The sequence below is a fragment of the Dendronephthya gigantea genome, unplaced genomic scaffold (genome assembly GCF_004324835.1).
Source record: "Dendronephthya gigantea isolate DGI-Jeju-01 unplaced genomic scaffold, DenGig_1.0 000034F, whole genome shotgun sequence".
Lineage (NCBI taxonomy): Eukaryota > Metazoa > Cnidaria > Anthozoa > Malacalcyonacea > Nephtheidae > Dendronephthya > Dendronephthya gigantea.
The window spans coordinates 1,093,424-1,117,436 of record NW_021163044.1 but is presented as its reverse complement, the minus strand read 5'-3'; the positions used below and the strand labels follow the sequence as shown (position 1 = coordinate 1,117,436).

The 24,013-nt window shown below is 36.9% G+C and overlaps 1 protein-coding gene across 1 annotated transcript; it reads left to right on the top strand.

Annotated features, from left to right (window-relative positions):
- Nucleotides 1-1,523: 1,523 nt before the first annotated feature.
- On the top strand, nucleotides 1,524-24,013 carry LOC114525445 (protogenin-like). Its single transcript, XM_028546799.1, has 19 exons — nucleotides 1,524-1,704; nucleotides 2,732-3,046; nucleotides 16,457-16,726; nucleotides 16,825-17,079; nucleotides 17,348-17,608; nucleotides 17,746-18,027; nucleotides 18,394-18,443; nucleotides 18,588-18,903; nucleotides 19,032-19,220; nucleotides 19,306-19,395; nucleotides 19,774-20,112; nucleotides 20,450-20,746; nucleotides 21,022-21,148; nucleotides 21,317-21,459; nucleotides 21,636-21,670; nucleotides 21,750-21,826; nucleotides 21,913-21,968; nucleotides 22,079-22,122; nucleotides 22,337-24,013. Exons 1-19 carry the CDS (start codon nucleotides 1,641-1,643, stop codon nucleotides 22,373-22,375), a joined length of 3,249 nt encoding a protein of 1,082 aa, XP_028402600.1. The 5' UTR covers nucleotides 1,524-1,640; the 3' UTR covers nucleotides 22,376-24,013.

The following is a 24,013-nucleotide window of genomic DNA, read 5'->3' as shown; positions in this document are numbered from 1 at the left end:
TCAATAGAGTAGTGTAAGCTCGGATGTTAGAGTAATCATAATTCGTAAAAAAATTATAATAGAGTTAACGTCAGTCACGAGAATACAAGCTATTTCGGGTTAGACGATTTAGTCGCACTGAAATGACTCAATGACGTGCGTACAACTGATGCATATTATTATAATAGCGCGTTCTTCTTCCGAAAACACTTAAATAATATTGAAATCGTCATGTTTGACACTTGTAGCAGTGCTCATTCTATGAATACAACTCACTTCTTGCGTTTAACCGTTTTCATTGTATATATATCATCATGATTGTCAAAGAGACTTATTCCACTTTGGCACTAGGAAATCAGGGGTTGTTTGTAGTTTGTACGAAAGCTGTACGAAAACTATATCCACGGATAGTAACGTATTCATGCAGTTTTCAACCGTTTCAAGCATGCTTAAAACAGCATTAAAGTTATAGATTTCGAGCTAACATTTCAGGAATATTATACGTTGCCAACGCCGTATAGAGCTGTTTCTTAGCTAATATTTCGTTTTTAAGTAACCAAAGAATCATTACACAACTATGTACAATAATACATTACACAACCGTGTACAATAATCAACACTTCATTACATAACATCAAAGCTATGACAGTATATTGAAGAATTTATCTTCTGCCCGCCAGTAGTGAAATAAAAAGTCCAGAAAGAGAGTTGCAAGTGTAAGACGTGCTTTGCTAAAAGTTCAGAAAAGTGAATGGAGAATTAAACTTTAAAGAAGTGATCATGCATGTCAGTATGAAAAACATGACGATCATCATGCAAAATGACTCGAGATAAGGCTGAGGTTTGAAAACAAAACACTACTTCACATCGCTGTCTATATCTGTACTTATTCAAACGCGAACATCCGACTTCTTACGGCTATTTTAAGTCCTTGTCAAACTGGTTGAAATATGTTTGGGCTTCTTTGTGTGTGTGACGGTCCTTTTTCCTGCTTTTCATTCACGCATCTCATAAAGTCATGCTAGTTTTTACAATTTGATATTGAGATTTCAAAGCTGCGTCCCCCCTGCGTTAGTGACCAGGTCATAATTAAGACTTTGCCTTAGGGTTTCCGATGTATGATCATGTTTTTGCCAACTATATCAAGCCAACATTTCCGGGGGCCGAAGATAAATTCGCCATCGATTTCCCGTCGCTATGGTAAGAGCGAAAATGCGGAGCGCGGCTTAGCTCAGGAGTCTTGTTTTCATAAAGCTTTAATAAAACGAGGGAATTCTAAGCTGTTGGATAATCCGAGCACTTTGTGGGTTTTGTTTTATTTTAGGTTTGTCACAGCGTGCAACTCTATAAGGCGGTTGTTGTTCAGAGAGGCATAGTGCTTTCTCTTCTCGTCAGCTATTGATTACGCACAAGCTCTTGAATACTCTCGGTAGGAACCAGCGCGCTGTGATTGGCTAGATCCTGCATGTGGGAGGAATACTCGTCGCTCATTGGTCAAGATAACTCAAGTTTACATGTCTTCATATTATCTGTCATCACTCGAAATCAACATTTAGGAATGGAAGAGCAAGGAGAGCTTTTAGTCTGACTTGAGGAATCGTTGATGTTTGAACATATTTACAGACAGCGTTGTATAGCATTCTATCTTAACTACAGATAACATGCATTGGACATGTTTGGCTGTTTTTCAGCTTCATTTACTCATGTGTTTTACCCTAATCAAAGGTAAGCATATTGCTATAAATACACTTTCCGTACTGTGAGAATTCTACAATGTTTCAAGTGAGAAATTCTAGTTCTGCCGCTTCCTTTTTTAAATTATAATGTTGTAAAGAATCGTTACAACTTTATACAGTTGTAATGGGGCGGAGAAAGCAATGTATTCGCTTGTATGCAGCGATTCGAGTGAAACACAGTCATTTTATGATTTGTATCGATCGGACTCCAATCCCGTCTCACGAACCGCAAGCAAAGGTTCTGCTGGGCCAAAATTTGTGCATTTTGCGACATTCTTTTCGTCTCTACTCGATTTGAGATCGAACTATGTGTGAAATCCACAACAAATAGAACATTTCTTGGCTTCTACGAACTTCAATCGAACCCAATGACCTTTCGGGTTTCGATAATTTAGGGATATGTGTTAGTGAGTATATTGTGTGTTTACATTGTATACCGTGCATAGTTAAGTCGACAAAATACGCTACATAGTGTGTTGGAATATGCTATAAATCGTGATTTTTGACAGTTCTTTGAAACTGTTTGAACACATTATGTTTTCGGGTTTATCTTAGGATGAAAACGCGTACTGTGTGAGGCAAGAGACTCGTTAAATTGCGTGATTTAGTGATACAATGATTTCGCGGCAACATAAGAGCGTGACAATTCCACTTTATGTCATGTTATTGTTTTAGATCTTCGCAAAGCTTTATGTTCACCTAATGTTGTTTATGTCGTTTTTTGAGTCAACAAAATAGACAACTCGTGCGCATTAACGAAAAGGAGAACGTAACACAATATTAAAAATCTAGTATTTAGTAAGGAAATGTCCTAATGATACTAGTTTAGCTGATAAAATGATTTTAAGCGATTTGGATGGCTTTGCAATGTATTGTGCAGCGTTGCAGGAGAATTAAGAAAATCTCTATTAAACGTAGCTCGGAAGTATGAATCAAAATATGTTTCACAACAATAACTACAGCACCCTATTTCTTATAGTTATTTCCTAACTTGTGTGTATATGTGTTTTATACAGGCCTGATTCCCACAATAAGCGGTGATGTGCTAACATTTACAAGACAGCCGGACTCCAAAATTTATATACCACATAATCTCTCGGTTTTTGTACCGTGCGAAGCGACTGGTATACAGCCATTGACTATAGATTGGAGGAACGAAAGTGTTTTGAATTCGCCTGTTGTAATAAACGCGTCCAGCAACGGGTTATGGTTCACGAACGACGTTCAACGAACGAGGTCGTCAGGAGTTCATCGTGTTGGCATATTTCGTTGTGTAGCCAGCAACACTGCGGGTGTGTTGTTCAGCGAGAAATTTGACGTGAGCTTCACATGTAAGTACAAATATTCAGGAATATTACATCGCATATCATATGTTTTTTGTGTAAACGATGCAAGAATCACATGGAAGTGTTTTGTAAGGTTTACGCAAAGATGGAAGCTTACCATTTCCATGCTATTATTGTACATGCATGAACGTATTGTATTAGCTTCGTACAATAACTATAAATCTCGGTAATTCGTAATGAATTTTGTGTGAAACGTGGGGGCAATCTCACAAGCACGCTTCACTACAACCCTTATACTATTTGATTTCCATATTTTATAGAAGTAGATTTTTTGAATTCTATTTTTTTCGTTGAGAGAAGCACAATGTATCATGCTGTAATATATTAAGATTATAGCCTGCGTATAAATCATTTCAAAAGAAAAACATATGACGTATAGACTATAGTTTCGAAAGCCTGTAACATATATACAGTAATAATTGTGTATATCGGCCTTATTTCAATAATATTCATAATCATTTTGAAACTATGCAGTAATCCCATACTACAGCTAGATTGCGTGGCTAGGACATGCGTTATAATTATACAATTTATGTAGGCCCATACTTAAGCATTTTGTAGTTGTACAAGACTGAATTTAACCCGCATTATATAATTATGACTTTCTGCCGCAGCGAATTCAAAACTGTATATTTGCCAAGTTCGTAGGATGTTCCTTTCAGGCATAGCTTTAAAAGGTGACAAAATTCTTTAGTTTCCTGTCGGCTCGTTGATTTAAGTAAGCAAAGATCCATCGGACTATTCCAGAGGGATATAATGAAGCCTAAATACTATTTTACGAAGGGGATGTAGGCGAATAAATGTCGCTACGCACTTTTCGCCAGTACAGGGGGAACAATAAGAGTATGCGTTGCGTGGTATAGTTAATCTACTTGGCCCCTAGCCTCGAAATTTCGTCAGGGAATGCTTCTCGGTTTTATCTCAAATCTGACACTTGAGTCCATTCCTCAGGTAGTAATCCGGCCTGAAGTTTATCGGATTAATATATATCAGACAATTTGAGCGTGCAAGAAAAACATCACATTGGAGACTTTCTTGAAGCCAAACGAGATCAACATAGCATAACATTTGCCAGATTCTTGTCAAAAAATTGACGAGTAAAGCTTGATCCTCTTTAAATCGCTGAACGTTATTCGATCCTTTGGGGTCAGAGTGATTAGAAATTACTGTCTTGCCCCTAACCTATTATGAAGGGTTTTCAAAAATGCCAGCGCGTATTTTAGCAGTGTAATGCGCGTCTCACACGCCGAGCAATGACACGACTTTTCTTTGCCTGGCTAAATCGCCCTAATTGCTACAAATTGCTTTGTGTTTCTGGCCCTAACGACCTTTGATGTATGTTTTATTAAAGTTGCCGGGCTCGCGTGACTTTGAAATGTAGCAATTACAATAGAATTTACCTAAATTTGTTCGAATTCCCACGATGGGAAAAATTCCCACGTTTGATACATTTAATGTCGCAATGTATTTCTTCCCTGCGAATTAGAACGTCGCAAACTGACAGCGCTCGCGGAACAATCGTTAGGCCTAATTTGATGAAAACAAACACTTTTCTTGTTAATGCTAAAACTTTCTGAGACTTCTGTGCATATAGCTAAAACATAAGGCTAGAACTGCAATAGTTTTGAAACAAGTGCCGATTGTGATACTCGATGTGTATACATAAAAAAACATGATGTTTCCAGTGTACTTTAACACCGAATGCACCAAAACAAAACTCCACTGTTTGCAGATCGATAAAAGTGTTCGTTTTCGATGTTTATTTTGATAATCACATGAACTAGATAGCTTAAATACTCTTACTTATTTGTGCAATATGCATGGGCAATATACGGTCTTGTTCAGATTATAATGACAGAAAATTGAGGCGAATAATTGCGTATAATGAAACAACCGGCATAGTCAATTTTTTGTTATAAAATTCTCCGCCGTTTTTTTTTTGGTCAACTTTGTGCTAAAACCCGTGTGGTATATCAGCAGAACAAAAGCGTTTTTCGTGGTTTTTGGTAATCAGATGATAATATCTCGTGGTTTCTAGTTTTTAAATTTACAAGCAAATTTTAATGTAAACATTGGTTAGAAAACAAACCGATCGGTCTCACGTATATACGCTTTTAAAAATAGGTGTAGCGTAGAAAGTTCATTATTCATTGTATATGTCCTTTAAGGCATGACTTGGAGAGTTTTTTTTCTTTGTATTAAGCTGTAATTATACTAGATATTTATGGCAAAAAAGAGCTCGTAACTCATTATATTGTTATGCACGTTTGACAACATCGTTTGTGTACCAGTAACATGCAAAATATATTGTTAAACATGGGAATAACCGGCCGGGGGATTAACATCAACACTCTCGAATCATGTTCCATTTTGTTCTTCGCATAATAACACGAGTTTCTATATTATTTACGTTTTGATAATACGTAATATAGTGTGTTCGTGACCTGACTTTGTTATTGGATTACATAAGTGCATATAACAAAGTCATTGAAAGTGTTTCGTACAAAGTACTTTACCAATGGCTACAAATTACTTTATAACGATAGCTTCTTTCTTGTTTACCTATGTTTAAAGTTCTTTTTCAACACAAAGAAATCTTTTTGACTCGTTGTATTTAATGTTCAGTCCTATAGGCAACTTGCCAAGGCGAACATTCACAGTTTCTACGACAATATATTACTTTATATAGACGATTTAATAAACTTATTAACTGATACGTGTTTATAGTTGGGCCACGGTACTCTGACTCGTTTTTGAGCACTGAAAATTTACAACTGAAAAGTTTCATCCGTGTGCGATTTTAAAAAATCCTATATATTTATATATATCTACACAGAATGGGACAGGTGCTCACATCTTTTGTATTCCACGATATTCAAGTGTCTTTAGATGCGATCTTTAAATTTTATCTCAATGTGTTTATTTCATGCAGCGATGAAACTTTATGTTATAAGAGACATCATCTTTATAAACATTACAAGTAATACCTGCTTGGGTATATATTTATAACAACATCATTTCACCGCCTCCGCAGATATTTTGCGATGTTCTTTGTCCATCGGTTCAAGATAACACCCGTTCTATTATAATTCTCAAACCAAAATTTTTTTACCTAGAGAAGACCGTTAACATATGTCAGTGTCATGAAAATGCTTTTAGGCCTTCCTTTAACACACTGCATAAACTTTTAAGGGCAAGAGACCGCATGGAAAAGTTAAAGAAATGTCCAGTATAGTGTATTCTTCACTGCAATAATTTGATATGGGATATCATTGTTTTAATGTTAAATCTTCCCCAATTCCGACATTTTTTAAGCCCTCCCTTTCCAACCACAACCTTTTTTGCACATTAAGAAAAACCAATGAATTCGTAAACACACATGTTTTAAAAATAACTATCTATATATTTCTTACAAAAATAACAAAGACCTTTCCTTTCGCTTTGAATAATCTTATCGTGTAGGAAAAAAATCTTATCTCTTTTTAATTACAATGCATTTACTGTGAATACACGAGAAATAACATGGCGTTTTTTATGACCATTCCATGGAAACGAATATTATTCATGAATAATGAAAGTTAATCTTATTAGAGCTATATTATATAATGTTTGTAGTAATGCATTTTCACGGTCACCTATTGAAGGAACATAGCGCTATGTCTAAAGTGGTTTTTAAGATCTATTTACGAAAAGAAAAATATATCATGCATAATGTAGTATTGTAAATGTTGTTTTGTGTTTTTTTTTCTAAGAACCAATTTAAATAATCAGCTGACATATATTGAAGGGGAAAAATGAAACATGAAAAATACACAAGGCTTTATTTTCTAAAGCATGTGGCTATCGTGCAACCTATATGACAGTTTAATATACAGTTTACTAAACTATAATGTTGAGCTTCGTGAGTGAGTTTGATCTTTTTTAAATCAAATTTATTCCCAGATAATTATTGCATACAAAAATAACAGTGGTACCTGCTCGCAAATTGAGGTCTGAATTTAGATGTTAATTATCATGTATTGCATGAGGCCTAGTGCGGACTACCCGCCGTAAAGATTGCATTTGTACACGTGCATGGAGAAAGCATTCGGATATAATGTCGTGTTTTGTACTCAAGTGTAAAAAAGGATATAGGGAAGAGGCATAAGTGCTTCGAAATGTAAGAGAGACATGTCTAATGTTTTGGATATTGCGTGACAAGGTATATCCTGAGGTAAAATCTTAACCAAAGAGCCTTTAATTTTGAAAGAACGCTTTTTGAATACACATTTGGTCCGAAATTCCCTAACACAACTTCAACGGCAAAACTGGATTGTTTTCGCGCGCAAGGGATGCACAGTCTGCCAGTATTTTTCGGCACAGGCAACCCGGAAATTTCGGTTTGGTCGGCCGCCATTGTGCGAAGGAAATGAGTAAGAGATTGGGACGAGCGGACGGAACCGCAAGCTGTGTAAGCATTCAGAGATTGTTTTGAAAACATATGCGGCCTTCATCTGACCACGAATGCATACATGTAACTTTGTTTCCTCAGTTATTTTACCGTCCGTGAGGCCCGTAAACTATTATGTTTAGTTTTGGAGATAAATAACATCGAGGTATATTTACCAAACCAGTGTAGTTCTCGTGTCGCGTGTGTGCTCGTTTGTGTATACAGGGGGTACATGAAAATACTTGTACGTTTATAGAACGTTGATTGCGAATTAAATATTTATCAAAAACAGTTGAATGACGCCAAAAGTTACTGCAGAATGAAAATAGGAATCTCTCGGAAGCCATGAATGATCGCTACAAATATAGACCAGGACAAAAGATTAACATAGAAACGCAAACAAAAAAGATATGATCTTGAGAAGATAAACTAAAGCTCCCTCGGCATTTTCACCTTTCGATCTAAACCCTTTTTATACTGTACTTTATTTCTTTACAAACTCTCTGCATTCGTGTGTTTTAAAAGTGTTACAGCACAATGTAGGGAAATCTTATCGCAGTGAAGTTTTCGAGAACTAAGTTTATTCCCATGTATGAACGTTATCCCCAGGAATCTAATGGAATGTAAACACCACAAGATTGTGAAATACTCACATTTATTGTCAAATTAAACTAAGAAATATAGGGTATGTTTAGTTGTTTAGAACATGAGTGAAGAAGCATTATCGTTGCTATGCTGTGACAAGGATGTATTTGTATAGTTGAATAGTCAGAAGTATATATTTATTGAATATCCAGTAAGAACGGTTTATTATTATCGTCATGTGCAGCACGAGGGTATCTTTCAAGTTGCATTGTAACTCAAAAGTGACATGAATATAAGGTCAAAAGGCGACAGGCATTGATAAATTAGCTTGACCTTAATAATTATAGGTTTGTTTTTAAAATACCTTGTCCCACAGAAAGATTATTTACTCTTTAAATCGAGTAGAAAAACAAAACACGAAGCGTCGATTGAGCACGCTTTGATATGAAATATCAATCTAGCTTACCATAACACTACATTTGTGAATGCGCATTCATCAAGGCACAGTTTGTCACGATGGCGTCGGATCGATGAACGGCAGGAACCGACCCAATTTAATTCAAATGCGAGACGACACAGCGGTCGGATTCATATTATAACTCATCATGCAGTTTCCTAATCTAAAATGCTTTCTTGTTCGTAGCCTTGACCGTTACGCCCACAGCTCAACGAACACAATGTAGAACAATATTCGAGCTGCGATTCATTTGAAGATCATTTTAGCCCTCTTGTGTTCGCAATAATTTGATAAAGTGTCCACTGCCCGAACGAGTGCGCTGTGTTGTTGTGTGGCCATGTTGCGATGCGGAAAGTATCGAGCGATTCATGTGTTTCAAGAGTCGTAATCATCAATAGTATTTGCCTGGGTTAGCATACGAGTTCCCGCGTCGCCTCAAATGTTGCGCAGCACGCCGCGAGACAGAAAAACGATTTTGCAATTATAAACGTCCTGTCTCTGGGAAGTTTATATTTTTAAAGCTAAAGTTCTCATGGATTTTGACGACTTTGTTTTCACTAACTATACAAATGTACATTTTTAAAAAACAGATTGCCGTTGGTCATCGGAACGCGAATATAAATGTGAGCGAAATAAGAAACAGATATAAACCATATTTTCTATTTTGTAAATTTACTTGGATGTCTTGTCGTTTAGGCAATTCGGTATTTTTAAAAAAAAGGGCTGCGCTTCGGCCTCAAGTTGCGTATTTTTCAGCTGCGAGAATTTTGTGTTTCTCTCGCACCGTTCTTTATCGACCGTAAGCCTCGCAGGTATCCACCTGCTTGTAAGCTTAGGTAACTCTTGTATGAAAAACCTTGTTGAGTCCTCGTGCCAAAAACGCAAAGCATTCCATTGCGCCAGCGTTATGTACCTTGGGCCCTTGGCAAGTAAGTGTCTATTTATACGTAATTAATAGGTTCGTGTAAATAAGGGATTAAACTTTGTGCATTGTGGTTATTACTCTTGTTTCTTGTTTAATCAATATTGTTTTTGTTTCGAGGTGAGCCTTGCCAAAATGCGTGCGCACCGCAAACAGTGCGTACTCATTTCCGCTCAGAGTTTTAAATGACGCTTATTCATAGCGCGAAGACCTTTCCTACGAAGTGAGGTGCTTGGTTAAGACTTGGTTTAGATTTGACGCACGACAGTTTATCATAAGTCACTCAAGAGGCTTGAAAATCTCACAAATTGTCATTCACAACTAATGTGTTTTCAAACAACACATCGTTGCATCTAAAACAACACATTATAGCACATTAACTGATACTTTCTCAATTCCATGTTCATCCTATCGGGGGCTTAGCAAATAGTCGTGTGCACGTATAGAATTTCAAAATCAGATTCTAATGAAATTTGCGAATTTTTGATATGAAGGGTATTGCTTGGTATGATGGGTATTGCTTGTTTGTGACATGATCTGTATGTTCATCGATGTTCTTCGTTTGATAAATATTTAATTGTATCGAATTTGCAGACATTCAACTATTTGATCAAATCAAGCTTAAGTACCTGATCAGCCTTGGAGAATCCCAAAAAAAACATCTTAAGCGCACAGTTTTTACCATCACTGTTAAGATTCCGATATGTTTTGCCATCAATTAACACACTACTGACAAATATTTACACAACGTAGTCACGATGGCCACGAGTCCTTCACTTTGAAGTTCCGTGTTGGACCTGCCATTAAATTGCATTCATTTGTAGAAGATGGAATAATTTCTCCCTTTTCGTTTGGCGAAATAGGACAACTACAAATGAAAACAAGCAAAAAGAGTTTTGAAAACCCTAGGTGTTTAGTAAAGCTGATTTTATTGTGCAAAAGATTAGTTTTGATTTCCACGATGAAACGTCTAGAAACAAGCAAAAATGTTTTCATGAAAGCAATGCAGCCAGAATATGTTAAATGTTCTTCGTACTGATTTGTAGGGAACACGTAGCAGACCATAAATGGAGCAACTATTTTCTTCCAATAATTTCCTGAAAATCACCACCTATATTCGAATTATTCTTTCATCAAATGCATGTCATTAACGATACAAGTATTGCTACACAGGAAATTAAGACGAACAGTAAAATATAATCATTAGCAGCCTTGCAAACAATTATCTTTGAATTCTGGCGGTAAGATCCTTCTGCGTCATATAATATAATTATATGTTTGCTTTAAGCTCCTTTCTGTTATCACAAACGGACAAAATTGTGTAATTTTAATTGCCTGAGAAAGATACTGACAACATATTTCTAAGAATCATTGCATTTCCATGAATGCCATTTTCGGCATGAAAGATTATGTCGGCAGATGTTTAATGACGTTTGCTCTACGCATGTGTACCAAAGTTCGTAATGTTTTTCCAGATTGATAATCTTTGCACGAGAAAGATCAATCGCAGCACTGCATTATATTGACAAATTACCGAAAAATTTCTCGCGCAATTTTGGGCCACTTGTGACCACCAACCAGTCTTACGTTTCAAAATTGGGTTAGAATATAAGGCGCCTGTATTTTATGTTAACATTACACGTCAACACAAATCATTTACACATTTTTAAGGCATGGATATCTTTAACGGTTTGACATGACCGATGGCAACGCATTTTCCTTCCAATATAAACCATGTTTATCACAAAATGTTTCCTTTCATGCTGCAGAATTTTCATTTTTCACATGTCACGTGCATGTATCTGCGATTTTTCGCCACAATGTCAAGCACTTTTGAGTATCAAAATAACCCTGGTACAATTATACCTTCAAACATCTGGGCTTCTTCTTTCAACGTCAGTTTTCCCTAATTACACTCGAATGTCGAAAATTGTTGTATCAGAAAACATCTTGTACAAACATATGTCTTTTGTATTGTACAAGTATGTACGTCAAATAACCCTGGGGAAATGGCCGCTATTCTGTTAATTGTGCGTAACATATTCTAACCGTTCATGTGATGATTTCTTGTCATTTTTTATTATCCAGTATTTTCAAAAAAGGCCAAATACCAGTGCTGTTTTTTTAACGTAAGCCGTCAGTTGCCTTAATCCCAAAGAAAATATTAAAGATGTTTTTGTGCAAAGCTTAAGGACTCTTTGCAACGACTAATGACGCACGTATGGAGGTTGTTAAGATGATTAATGGTGGCGAGGCATGCGAACTGTCATGAAAACTTGTGAAGTTTTCCTTTGCCAGCACACACACGCACGCTGATCACAGAGCGATAATATTTCTATAAATAGTTTTCAGTTCATCTATAAGATTCGCAGTGACGCGGGGTGGTCGGTCGTCGTCAGATATATTGACACTTTTATGGGAGTGGGGAAATAATCTGAAATGTTTTCGCGTGTTTGCCAACAAACTATAGAGGTCAATATGGTGAACAATTTCTGTTGACTTTTGTCATTTTGACAGATATCCTTCAACTATGAACTGCATTGTCTCTTACAGTGTAAATGCGCAATGCATATATAATTGCTACTAGTTTTGATAATAGCTACAAGGATTTCCTACAATATCTGCGTTGGATTTCACCAAATACTTATCGAAATCTCCTTTACAATATGGTGTATTTCTGATTGATATAGCATGTGAAAATCCTAAAATGATTTATAACACTTCGGTACACTTAACCTTTTTCAGGCAGCTTAGATACGAGTACGTCATGATATTATATAATCAATATATACTATCTCTCGTGATTATTTTCACATATATAACATCATCTGACAAGTGCTTGGTACCGGTCATTTTCACATCCCAACCACACATCGTGCAGCGGCGATGGTAATTAATGACCAATACATGCAGGCGATGTTTTACCAAACCCTGCAAACTCTTTTGAAATAGGAATGTCGAGTTTCGTGAGAATAAAATGTACTTTCGAATCCCTGAAATGTATAATTATAATTGCACCGAAATCTAAAGTTAGTCTCACTGGCATTGAAATGCTATTTGCAGTGTCTAAAGTAATTGAAGAAAATTTCATCTATTACAAGAATAATGCCTTTAGTCTTTACATATTTAATTTCTTCAGAAGCATTCAGAGAGAGAGAGAAAGAGAAAGATATTGTGGAAATCACCACTAAATATGAAATTTACTAAAGCACAGTGTTTCGTATATATGAATTTCTTCACATCAATGAGTTTGGCATATCACTTGTTTAAACGCACTGTTTGAACCGCTGGGTACATAAATCACTATAGATATGACAAGTATACAGTCATTATTGTCTGTAGTGCAAACTATAATATGTGAACAGTGAACCTGACTTAAGCTTATTCCATGACAAGTGTTAAAAGCATGGCGTCATCCAAACGGCTAAACACGTCAGCGGTTGCCCACAGGTCATCAATGACTTTGACATCACGTTTCTGGATTTTTTTAAAAATACCAAAAAAAGATTTTGACCTAAAAAGACACCGGCCGTGTTGATATAAGTTGGCAGTTACCACTATAGCCGTGAAAAACTTCGCGTTAAAGCTGTGGCATTGGTTGAATATTCGATCGCGAATCCACGAAACGTATATATATATATATATATATTATATATATATATTATATATTATATATATATATATATATAATTAATATATTATATATATTATATATATAATATATATATATATATATATATATAATATATATATATTATATATATAAGAGGTTGAAAAGGTTCGTTAAACTGTCTGGAATGAGGCAATGCGTTGGTATTTAAGGCATTAAACAATTTGATCTAATATTGTGCGATTTAAGGGAAAGAAAGATAAGTAGAAAGCTCAGCTGCTTTTTCCACCATCGTAATGAAAATGGGACAATCATTGATGGAATGATTACAGGCTTTCCGACAAGAGCGTCAAGACTACTTCGTCCACCCATATGAACGGCGCCAGTAAACTAGGCACATAGGAAATAATCGAGTACTATTCGTGGGTAATATTGATGACAACAATTTAACACTTATCAGGCAGCGCCCAGAAACAGCTCTATTTCCTCTGTGCAATAACCCATAAGAAAATAATAATCGTCATTTTAACGAGCAGGAAGCATTGAACAAAAGCTAAGTGCATGTGCTAAATTACCCAAACCTTGCCTTAAAGGAAACAATTTGTAGCTAATAGATCGAGGTTCGATTAAAATTACCTTTTTGCTGTAGATGCAAGAAGAACTATTTGAGTTTGTTTTACAAATGAATTAAACTCGTGTATAGTCAACTCGTGTATGCTCAAGTATCAGTAGCGCTACAAATATCAGTGGCTTGCCAATCTTTCTACAATCGTAATCACAGGCTTCCTGCGAGCTATATATCTCTTATAACTTCCCAGCAGCCATAAACAACATCGACAAAACATAACTGAGATTTTTACCGCATGCGTCAGGGGGGGGGATATTCCCAATGGCTGCAGTCGTTTCCCTGCAAGCGTCTCAGAGATATACCTGGTATCCCGCGATAAGAACTGTGAGATATAGATAGGTTCGTATATGAACCAGGATAGCATGCTGCCTTCATGGTGTATTAATATACGACCATTGTTATTATTCAATTTTATGATCTTCTCCCTCTGTGCATCTTAATTAGCGGCACAGCTTTCTCAGAGAGAGCGCATCCTGCGAGGCAGTGTGGGGGCCAAGGTAATGGAAGCGTTTGCCTCCAGGGAATAAAATATCGTATAATAGCAATGATAAATCGCTTTCTTTGTTTGCATCTTGTTGATATAATGGTTTGTGTATACAAATGGCAATATATATAGTGACAAGGCAGATGGGTTCTTTTCTTTCTTTAGTTGTATATATTGATAAACGTATTTTGTCTCATTAGCTGGTGTGTTATTCCTTGATTTGTATATCACCAGCTGAAGGACGAGTCCAATCTTAGTCGCTGGAAATTCCGTTGAATGCGTTGTTTGCGGTGGAAACAGTTGCGGTCACTCAGCTGTGTGCACAGACAAACTATAGCACGCGAATTCGTTTCGAATTCCCTTTGCTTTCAACAAGAATTCCTACTTAAATACTTTGAAAAGCATTGCGTTAATCACCCATGCATGCACCTTGTTGAACGTTTTGTTTTTAGCAAAAGGCTATTCTTGGGATAACATTGGTAGCAGATGGTGTTTGGTTGGGATATAAAATATACCGTTGTATCAGTGTAGTATATAGTAATTTGTTTAAGAACTCTTCAAAACTATCATAATATAAACGTGTTGATATGCCTGCAGGCTGATGAGGTAGAGATATCGGTTTTGTAATTGAGCTATTTTGAAAACGTAATGTATGAAACTCTTACCTACTCAGAAACGAATATATTGCTACTATGAAACAACAAGAGATGGTTGAGATACAAAGTTCTATAAATTCAAAATATTTTAACTTTCCTGTCATAAATCACAATATCGATAGGCGGACTAGGTTTATTTTTAGTGGTCTTTCAAAAGCTTAAAGATTTTTTTAATAAAGCTAACATTCAATTTTTTTTGAAAGACCTTAGAGTTTCGGTTATAACCCGAGGCTAAGATATAATCGCTTTGTTTTTCAACGAATCGTCAAATAATATTAATGTAAGTGATCCAAGTTTCCCACCTAGTAATGCCTTTTGAGAACTGTAAATTGTAAGTGACTTCAAAGATCACAGATCAATTCATGACCATGTTTATAGCTAGTGCTGGTATACATTATGTTTTGAAAACCGATCGAGTCTGATTTGATTGAAAAGGACTGATAACAGAACCCAAACAACTGCAGCCCTTTGGGCATTACAAGTGTCTTTAAGTCATTACATGATTATCATTATATTTTGGTATGTGCATGATCTTTCACGAAATCATTCTTATTACAATTGGTTCATGATGTTGTTGGTTTAAGACCCTACCTGGTTATATACGATTCATACCCTGACGTATGTATTTGAGGGGATACATGTACAATTGTGAGATTACGAATTCCGTCTTCGGTGAATGAGCAACCGTTGGCAATATCAGTACTCTTTTTCATACGTCAGAACTACAATTACATGAATTATCCTATTGCGTAGACGGCCCTTTATCATGGCCGATGAGACATGGAATTTTTATGTAGTACTGCCCACCACTTTTAGTTCTGACCCGCCTACTTATTTTCCTGACTTACATTTTCATGTTCTATGCACGATATGATGCTTAGCTGTATACAAGCCAGCATGTTCTTATTTTATAGCTGCTTTTTTGTGTAGAATGTGAAATAAAAGATATTCTAGCATATTTACGTTTCATGATGTATACATACAGTCAACAACAGCTCCACTTAGCTAGAACATTGGTGGTTTCACTTTAATCTGATTGCATTTTCGAGCTTGACGTTTCAAAAATCCTCAATTGGACCACTTAACAAGTGCTCTTGTATTTCGAGTGTTTTGGCAAAGAATTCGTGATTTCTGTTTATTATAAAGCTATATAATACAACAATTTGCATTGAGGTGCTTGTAGCTTACAATATTATAGGTTTGCCAGCGTCATATAATCAATTTTCATTCTAGCATATTCGACTGCATTTTATCTGTACATACAAGTCTTGTATAGCATCTAAACTATTTTCAATCCTGGTTAAAGCTATTTCAGGATTAAAAATAAGAATATTTTTTTAACTTAATCAGATTATTTTTACAGCCAGCGTTGAAATGTTTGTTGAAAATCTAAATATAACTAATGTAGTCCTTTGCCAAACTTATGGCAAGAATTTTAATAGTATAAAAAGCTCTCTCGCGTGAGCCTTACGTAAGAGGACTTCGAGGTTTAAAAAACAACTACCTTTAAGAAACAACAGCAATTGTGTCTCTCTTCCCACTGATTGTGCGCGAACTATTAACGATTTAGGGCAAATAATAAGCCTAGCTGGGTCACACATTCTAATAGCTTTTTCCCTTTCAGATCTCCAGGGTATATCAGTACAACTAGCCAGCCCAGTTCTGTTGAACAATGTCGTGAGAATTACATGCATTGTTGATACAAACCAGCCCGTAAAGTTATCGTGGTTCAAAGATAACATTGAGTTGGATACCTCTCAAGATAAGAGGCTGGAAACGTCTGGAATACTGCGGATTATTGATTACAAAGCCTCTGATAATGGAATCTATTCTTGCCAAGCACGCACTGGCTTCAAAGTTATAACTAGTAAAGGAGTGAAGGTTTTTGGAAACGGTGAGTTGAATTTTATTGCTGCTGAATGGCGACCGTTTATAGTATAACCGTCGTTGATATTTCAACAATATCTGAATTTCTTCTCCCTGATATTTTAGCTGCAGTGAACACCAGTGTCCATGTTTATCCTGGGAAAGTTATTCGTACTACAGTTGGGAATCCCTTGGTAATTGAATGCATCCATTATGGTCCCAGAAAGTCCTCGCTTTCTTGGTTATCAAGCACCAAAAAACTGGCCACTGCCGCGGGATATGTTAATCTTGAATTTGATTCTGTGCAACAGTCGAATGGTGGAGAATATCGTTGCGTATCAACGGATGGCGTCGAACAAACAGTTCATGTATTTGTTGAAGGTGAAAAATACTTTCCGCACAACTTACTATAGACTGAGGTTTTAGTATTGTATGATTTCCAGAGAAGGTACCGTGGAACAAGCCAAACCGGGGCTGGTTGAACGAAGTCCGTTCGGTTTAACGGCGAATAAGCCAAAAAGTAATCGCCAATCTTCAGCTAATTAAACAGGCCCCGGATTCTTCTTCTTCCAAAACCGTAACCAACGTGTGTTTTGTGTTGCTAATATTCGTTTAACCGTCTAAGCAATGTCTGTTTCTACTGTTTCAGCTCCACCTAGTTTTAAATCAAAACTACCCGCATTGACGAGGCAGGACGAACTGAGGAGATTGGTGCTCACATGCAACGCAACGGGTACTCCTACGCCATCAGTCACGTGGTACAGAAATGGCCGAAAGATTTTCCATAGCAATGGTTCAGAAACGAACTTGGTTATAGACCGTGTGAGATCAGAACACCGAGGAATATATCAATGTGAAATTGAGAATAAGCACGGATCAAAAATGGATCAGACGATTTTAGATGTCATTGGTAGGTGATTGCTGATTGCTGATAATCAATAATATCGACCATGTATTTGATCACACTGTCGATTATTTTGAGTTTCATGTTTTCAACGTTCCTCATTTGGTCTGTCTATTTCATGGTATTTTTTTGTCCTTTCAAAGATCTCATACAACCTCCAGGAAATGTCCGGGGATATGCCATCTCTTCAACGGTGATTAACATCACATGGGAAAAACCTCCTGATTTATACGGAGAAATTTTTTACAATGTACATTTGACGGACTGGATTACACGAACTGACCGCTTTGGAACTATCACAAAGAAAACGTATCAAGTAATCAACTATCTGAAAGCTTTTAGAGATTACCTAGTTCGAGTTGAAGTGTATACTCTCAAGGGGAAGAAAGGCACTTGTGCTTTTTTCATCAAAACATTGGAAGACGGTGAGTTTTTTGTGATTTTAGAGCAGGGTAGAGAAGATCCGAGTAGGATAAAGGAGATCACAGCAGGGTAGAAAAAGGTAGAGAGGATCCGGGTAGGATAAAGGAGATCACAGCAGGGTGGAAAAAGATAGAGAAGATCCGGGTAGGATAAAGAAGATTTAAAGATAGAGAAGATCCGGGTAGGATAAAGAAGATCACAGCAGGTAGAAAAAGGTAGAGAAGATCCGAGTAGGACAGTAAAGAATATCAGAATAAGATAGGGAAGGCCAAAGCTGGATGGAAGAAATCAAAGATGTCTAAGAGAAATGAGAGCACAGGAGTGTTAAGAAGTAATATTGAATGTGTGATTTTATATGATTTTTCCAGCTCCCGGTGGTAAGCCAAATGACGTAAAATTGACCAGCTACTCATCCGGGGTAAGTAGCAAGGCGTTGTCACTTCGTAAAATACAAATTCTTTACTTGTTACACTTTAAGCAGTACATCGCATTATTGTTTTGGTAAAGATTTGCTCTGATCTGATCGTGCCACGATTTTAAAATCTATGTTACATATTTGTAGTCTCTGGATGTAACGTGGTTACCGCCGTTTTTGACTTCCCGTAATGGTAAGATAATCAGCTACGAAATAAGGTACCGTATTGAAGGTAGCCTCAAGGAAAATAACGTGACCATTTCCAAGAATTTCTACTCCACACCGGTAAGAAATCTTGTACCAGGAAATAAAAGGATTACAGCTAAGAACTTCTACTCTGCAATCCTGCGACAGCTGGTCCCGGGAAAGAAATACTTCGTTAGGGTGGCAGCAAAAACTGCAAAAGGACGTGGACCGTTTTCAAAGGGGATTCCGTGCATTATCTCAGAGAAAGTTGCTAAAGGTAAAGATACAATGATACGATCATTATGGAAGCTCGTTAGCTGCCAAACATAAATACACAAATTAATAAGGCGTTTATTACTATGATGATCATCAACGCCACTAAGGTAACTTTATATTTTTATACAGTCATTCCAGCACCTTCAGTTATTATCAAATATGTCAACGAGACGAGTATTGTATTGAGTGTCGAATCTCCACCGGATTTGGGCATCAAAGGCTACCAGTTGATATACAAGGTCATGGGGACCTCCATGGATATGGAAACAAAGATCAGAAAGGATGGGGCTTCCTTTGAATATGTTTTGAACAATACAGGTTTGTGTATCTTCGGCTCAGATCATTAGCTCAATCATTGCATGCATTATGTTTGATATTGTCATTTCTGTCTTATAATTTACAGAGATGGACGCAGAGTATGTCATTAATGTGTCTGCGTTTGATGATAAAATGTCTTATGGTAGACCTAAAATTTTTCTCTTGGCCAGAAACAGTAAGTCGTTTTCGTTCCGACAAGCATTTCTTTATCAATAACAGTCAAACTACATTCAATACGTCATGCAGGGGGCGGTTTTATCAAGCCCGTTTAGCTTAATATTTATAACACTCTTACGTCTCTCTTGAATGATTCAACTTGAATATTATGCACTTAATATTTAATATTTAATATGTAGTTGTAAACAGTATCTTTGTATTAACGTAAAAACATTTAGTTTGCTTGTGGAATAAAACGATAAACTTGCTTTCAATTTTGAACTTAACCACCATTTATAAGCTAAAGAGGCTTGATACAACCGGCCCCAGGAGTGAATTGGATCCGAGTTTGCTGATTCACTGATCTAATCGTACCTAAACTGATGTCTTTATCCAGCCTCAAAAGATCTAAACCGCACAATGTTTGATATCCAAAATCACACCTACGGTCGAAGCATAAATGTCTCCTGCGAACTCGTGCGCAACGCAACCGCCATTGCTGTGAAATGGGCTCGAACAAAAGATGTTGAAACGAAATTCGAAGTCCGATACAGCGTTGTGGCTGAAACATATCAACGCAAGACTGTTCTCACAAAACATCTCAACATGACGATAGAGGACGTATCCCCGGGCGAGATCTATCATCTACAAGTGCGTACTGTGATTCGCAGACGTCCAGGAATATTCACGTTCAACGGGTTACCCAGGACAAAGCTGTGTAGGGTACCAGAAAAAGGTGAGACTTTACGTTACCCACTAACCTGCGATAAGGCGTTCTCGGGCCTAATCGCTTCAGTTTCCACTGAGCAAATTTGCTTGTCAAAAAAAATGCCATTTTATCCTCCTAATAATTTGCCTGCGTATGATGGCTAGAACAATGACCATGGTCATGGTTGTATAAAACTCTTTAACTACGTTTTGCCAAGTTACATCCTAGTTAACTCAGAAATACACAACTCTGACTGGCCAATTCTGTCCTTAACTACAGGTAAAAGTTAAACTCGCCCCAGGTTTAATCGTGTCAATACACTTTGAATGTTTTCTAATTTAATTCTTGCCACTGTATTTGATAGAACCAGTCTCTCCCCCGCATATCATGGAATGCACGAAGACTGGTTCCAAAGGCCAGATCACGTGGCTTCGACCAGACAAACCGAACGGGCACATAGTTAGCTACGAAATTGTGTGGTTTGGCCCTAAAAACGAGACGATGAAGACAGTGGTAAACATGGGCATTTCGGAGGCTCCGTATTCGTACACTCTTGAGAACGTCTCCGAAGAAGGGAAGTCCGTCGTGTATGTGCGTGCGAAGAACTCTGTCGGATTCAGCCCATTTGGACGATGTACTATGCACACTGAAGAAACCAAAGGTAAATCCTTCATAAAGATTTCCCCGTTGATTTATGAGACGCCCGAGCGTAGTTGCAAAACGTTTGCAGTCTTACCACTGACTAACTAGCCTGGCTTGTCCAGTAATGCCACCGCTTTTTCAAAACGTTTTATTCAACAGTTTACCCCCGTCCTATTCAGCTAAATGGCAGTATCCCAACGTTTAATTTCCACCTCTGAGTTTTCGAGACAGTGGGGAGCTTCGGAATAGTGCGAACAGAGGAATGGAGCAAAAGTTGTTTTATTTTGATTTTAGATAATAACAAGCCACAAGATGAGCCTGGACACGAAGACACGGGCGACGTGGAAAAGGGGATAATCATTGGCTGTATCATAAGCGTCTTAGTTCTTTGTCTTCTTGTATTGTTCGTGTGTTGGAGTGGGTAAGTCTCAGTAAACTGATCTCTGCTCTCTCTCTACTCTCCTGATCTCAGGAGATTCTTGTACCTGGATCAGCCATGTTTTACTGAATATTTTGAATGTGCGTATATGATAATCATATACGTATCTTTGTATATTTCCCTCTGATCGATTCCTTAAAATCTCTGCAGATTACGACGACACAAGAAGCGCTCCCAAGCGAGAGATACGAATCCGCTAGTAAGAACCAGTCACCACCCTGATACGATAACCACTGACATCAGCGACCTCTCAACCAAACATCAACAAATTGTAAAGAAATTCATTGATCCAGGTAATCCAATGAAGATCTTTCCGAGTTGACTTTGAGAATATAGTGATGTCAAATAAACCAAATGGCACAGAGTTTTTTGTTTTTTTAATATGCATGATAGAAAATTTAAATGAAACAAAAAAGGAAATATTAATAAACTAAATTATTTCAATCTTTTTTTTTCTTTGTGTACGTAGAGACGAGTAAAGAATCCGATCGCGGTCTAGGAATGGTGAGTTGATAGGATTTGTTTCTGCAGATATAGGTTTTCAATTTACAGCATTTAATGGTTAAATGCCCCTTTATTACAGACGCCAAAAAGCAGTCGACAACATTTAGATAGTGAGAAAATACCGTTTCTTCCGAAAACAGCCAATCAAGATGGAAGGTAAATGTTAACATCTGATATTTTACATAATTGGATTAACGTTTTGTGTGGTCTTGATGAAAACAATCTCGTTACCTCTCGTTTAGTGTCGATACCTCTTGTGATAGCAACGATAGTGGCGTTCAAGGATTAGGTAAAAAAGGTAGGTCATGTTTTAGTTATTTTGGTGTTTGCCAACGTTGAAGCGAACGATTTACTTGTAAAGGTAGCAGTTAAAAAAACTTGCTATAAAACCATTTCTCTCCTTGACAGCGTCATCAGCTCAAGATGCGCCAAAGGATCCAGATAAAATACTGGTATGTTGAAAGTTTTGTTTTATAATGTAAATGAAGTAAGATCGGGTACATAGTGCTGACGCGATGGGGTTATCATAACGTCATAATGACGTCGTCATAAGTAATAAAATCGTCACAAGTGATGATGACATATATTTCTCACGTCAAGCAGATAGAAATATTCGTATAGATGAAACAATCGTCCGTTATCAATGTTTTTATTTTCTTTTTAAAGCACGGGCAAGACGATTTTATTGTCGAAACGAAGTGTTGACGTCGGTCGCGAGCGACTTCGTTGGCAAGTACCACACGCAAAAATATTTTTCTATACTGTATTTAGTATTTCAATATTTGACTGTAATGTCAGTTCGGTCTGTCCTACGGAAGCAAATTATATATTTGAAATATTTATGACAGAAATCCGCTAGCATTATATTCAATTTCGTATTAAAGTATGTTTTCGTAGAAAACAAGATTATTCCCTAGTCGTAAGAGTCACTTTCTATTTATTATGAAACACGTTTAGGTATATAGACTATGTTCATTAAATGTAAAACGCATGCATCACACGTTCATGTAGCTTATGAATGGGTACAGCCTGTCACAGTCATATTGCAAGCCTAAATGCATCATCCTTTTCATAATGACGTCAAGCGCGGAACGCCTGATATTAGTTTGATTGGCTCCGCAAAACTAACCAGCCAATCAAATACCGTGTATCATCAGACTCGCTGCGTCATAATGAAAAAGGTCTGTTTGAAGAACGAGTTGTATTGTAGTAAAGATTTGTTAATCAAACTCACACAGATAGATGGACGGATTTTAATCCACACCGGCATCTTTCTTAAACTTTCTGAGACTTTCTTACGAGTGTTAGTGTTATACTGCAGTGAGATTAAGTATCTTATGTCCCTACCAGGAAACTTTTGCTAAGAAAGAGTAAGCCTCAAATCTTGCTAACTGCAAACTACAATACAATTCCAGTTCTTTAACCATGTAGTAACCATAGAAGTACACATCATTTCCTGTAGAAAATCCAAAACAGTTTGCCGCCATTCGCTTTTCGTAAAAATTTTCCAGATTTTTTCCAGATTTTTTAGATTTTTTCTTTAAAAAGGTTTAGACGTATATGTACATGGTTACTGTGTTGTTATGTTCTCGCTATCATAGCCTGAAACGTTTTCCGTAGTTTAGTTTATCTCTTGAGTCAAGATATTGTAGTCGTTTTTGTTATAATTTTCCATAAGTTTGGATCATACGGGATCATATTCCATATATGTCTGGCAAATACCGTCCGTCCAGGTGCAAAGTGACTTTATTCAAAGTCACCTTTCCACTATATTTGCCAGACAAGCCTCGGTTGGTTTCGCAATTCGCCTCAAAGCAGTACTCGTGTTGCAGAAACTAATCTGCTTTAAGACTAATAAAAAATTCGCCATGTTTGTACAGATATTATTTAATACAAATTTGTAAATATCTTATATTATTCGCTATTATTGCATGCTCAAAGTTCATGAGTCATGTAAATGATTTTGTCGCATTGAAGACAAATATCGTTTGAACTCCTTCGTTGCAATAGCTTTCAATGCAAAGCCTTTGGTTAGAATTAACTGAATTGCGATGCATCATTTAGCATAGTCGTGAATTAAGACATGTAAATAAGAATAGAGTCGCTTTACGCCAGGCAAGTTTTGCTAAATATCATTGTATTGTGTTTTAAGCAAAAGACAAGCGGAACTTAAATCATCATCGCTCATGTATCGCACATGAAAATGCAGCGTCTGAGAACGCGAGTCCCCCCCCTCTCTGATTTTTAAAACAAGTTTGTCGCAAACACGTTTCATTGCAAAGATATGTAAAGTTTGCCCGGTGTAAAAGGTCTTGCGGCAAATATTTGAATTTTGTAATAAAA

What these genes read in the sequence shown, in the direction of transcription:
- LOC114525445 (XM_028546799.1), top strand. Translation starts at nt 1,641, where the DNA reads ATGCATTGGACATGTTTGGCTGTTTTTCAGCTTCATTTACTCATGTGT. An exon ending in TGACCAGCTACTCATCCGGG is followed by an intron (nt 18,444 to 18,587) that starts GTAAGTAGCAAG and finishes ACATATTTGTAG; the next exon opens with TCTCTGGATGTAACGTGGTT. An exon ending in TTGTTCGTGTGTTGGAGTGG is followed by an intron (nt 21,149 to 21,316) that starts GTAAGTCTCAGT and finishes AAATCTCTGCAG; the next exon opens with ATTACGACGACACAAGAAGC.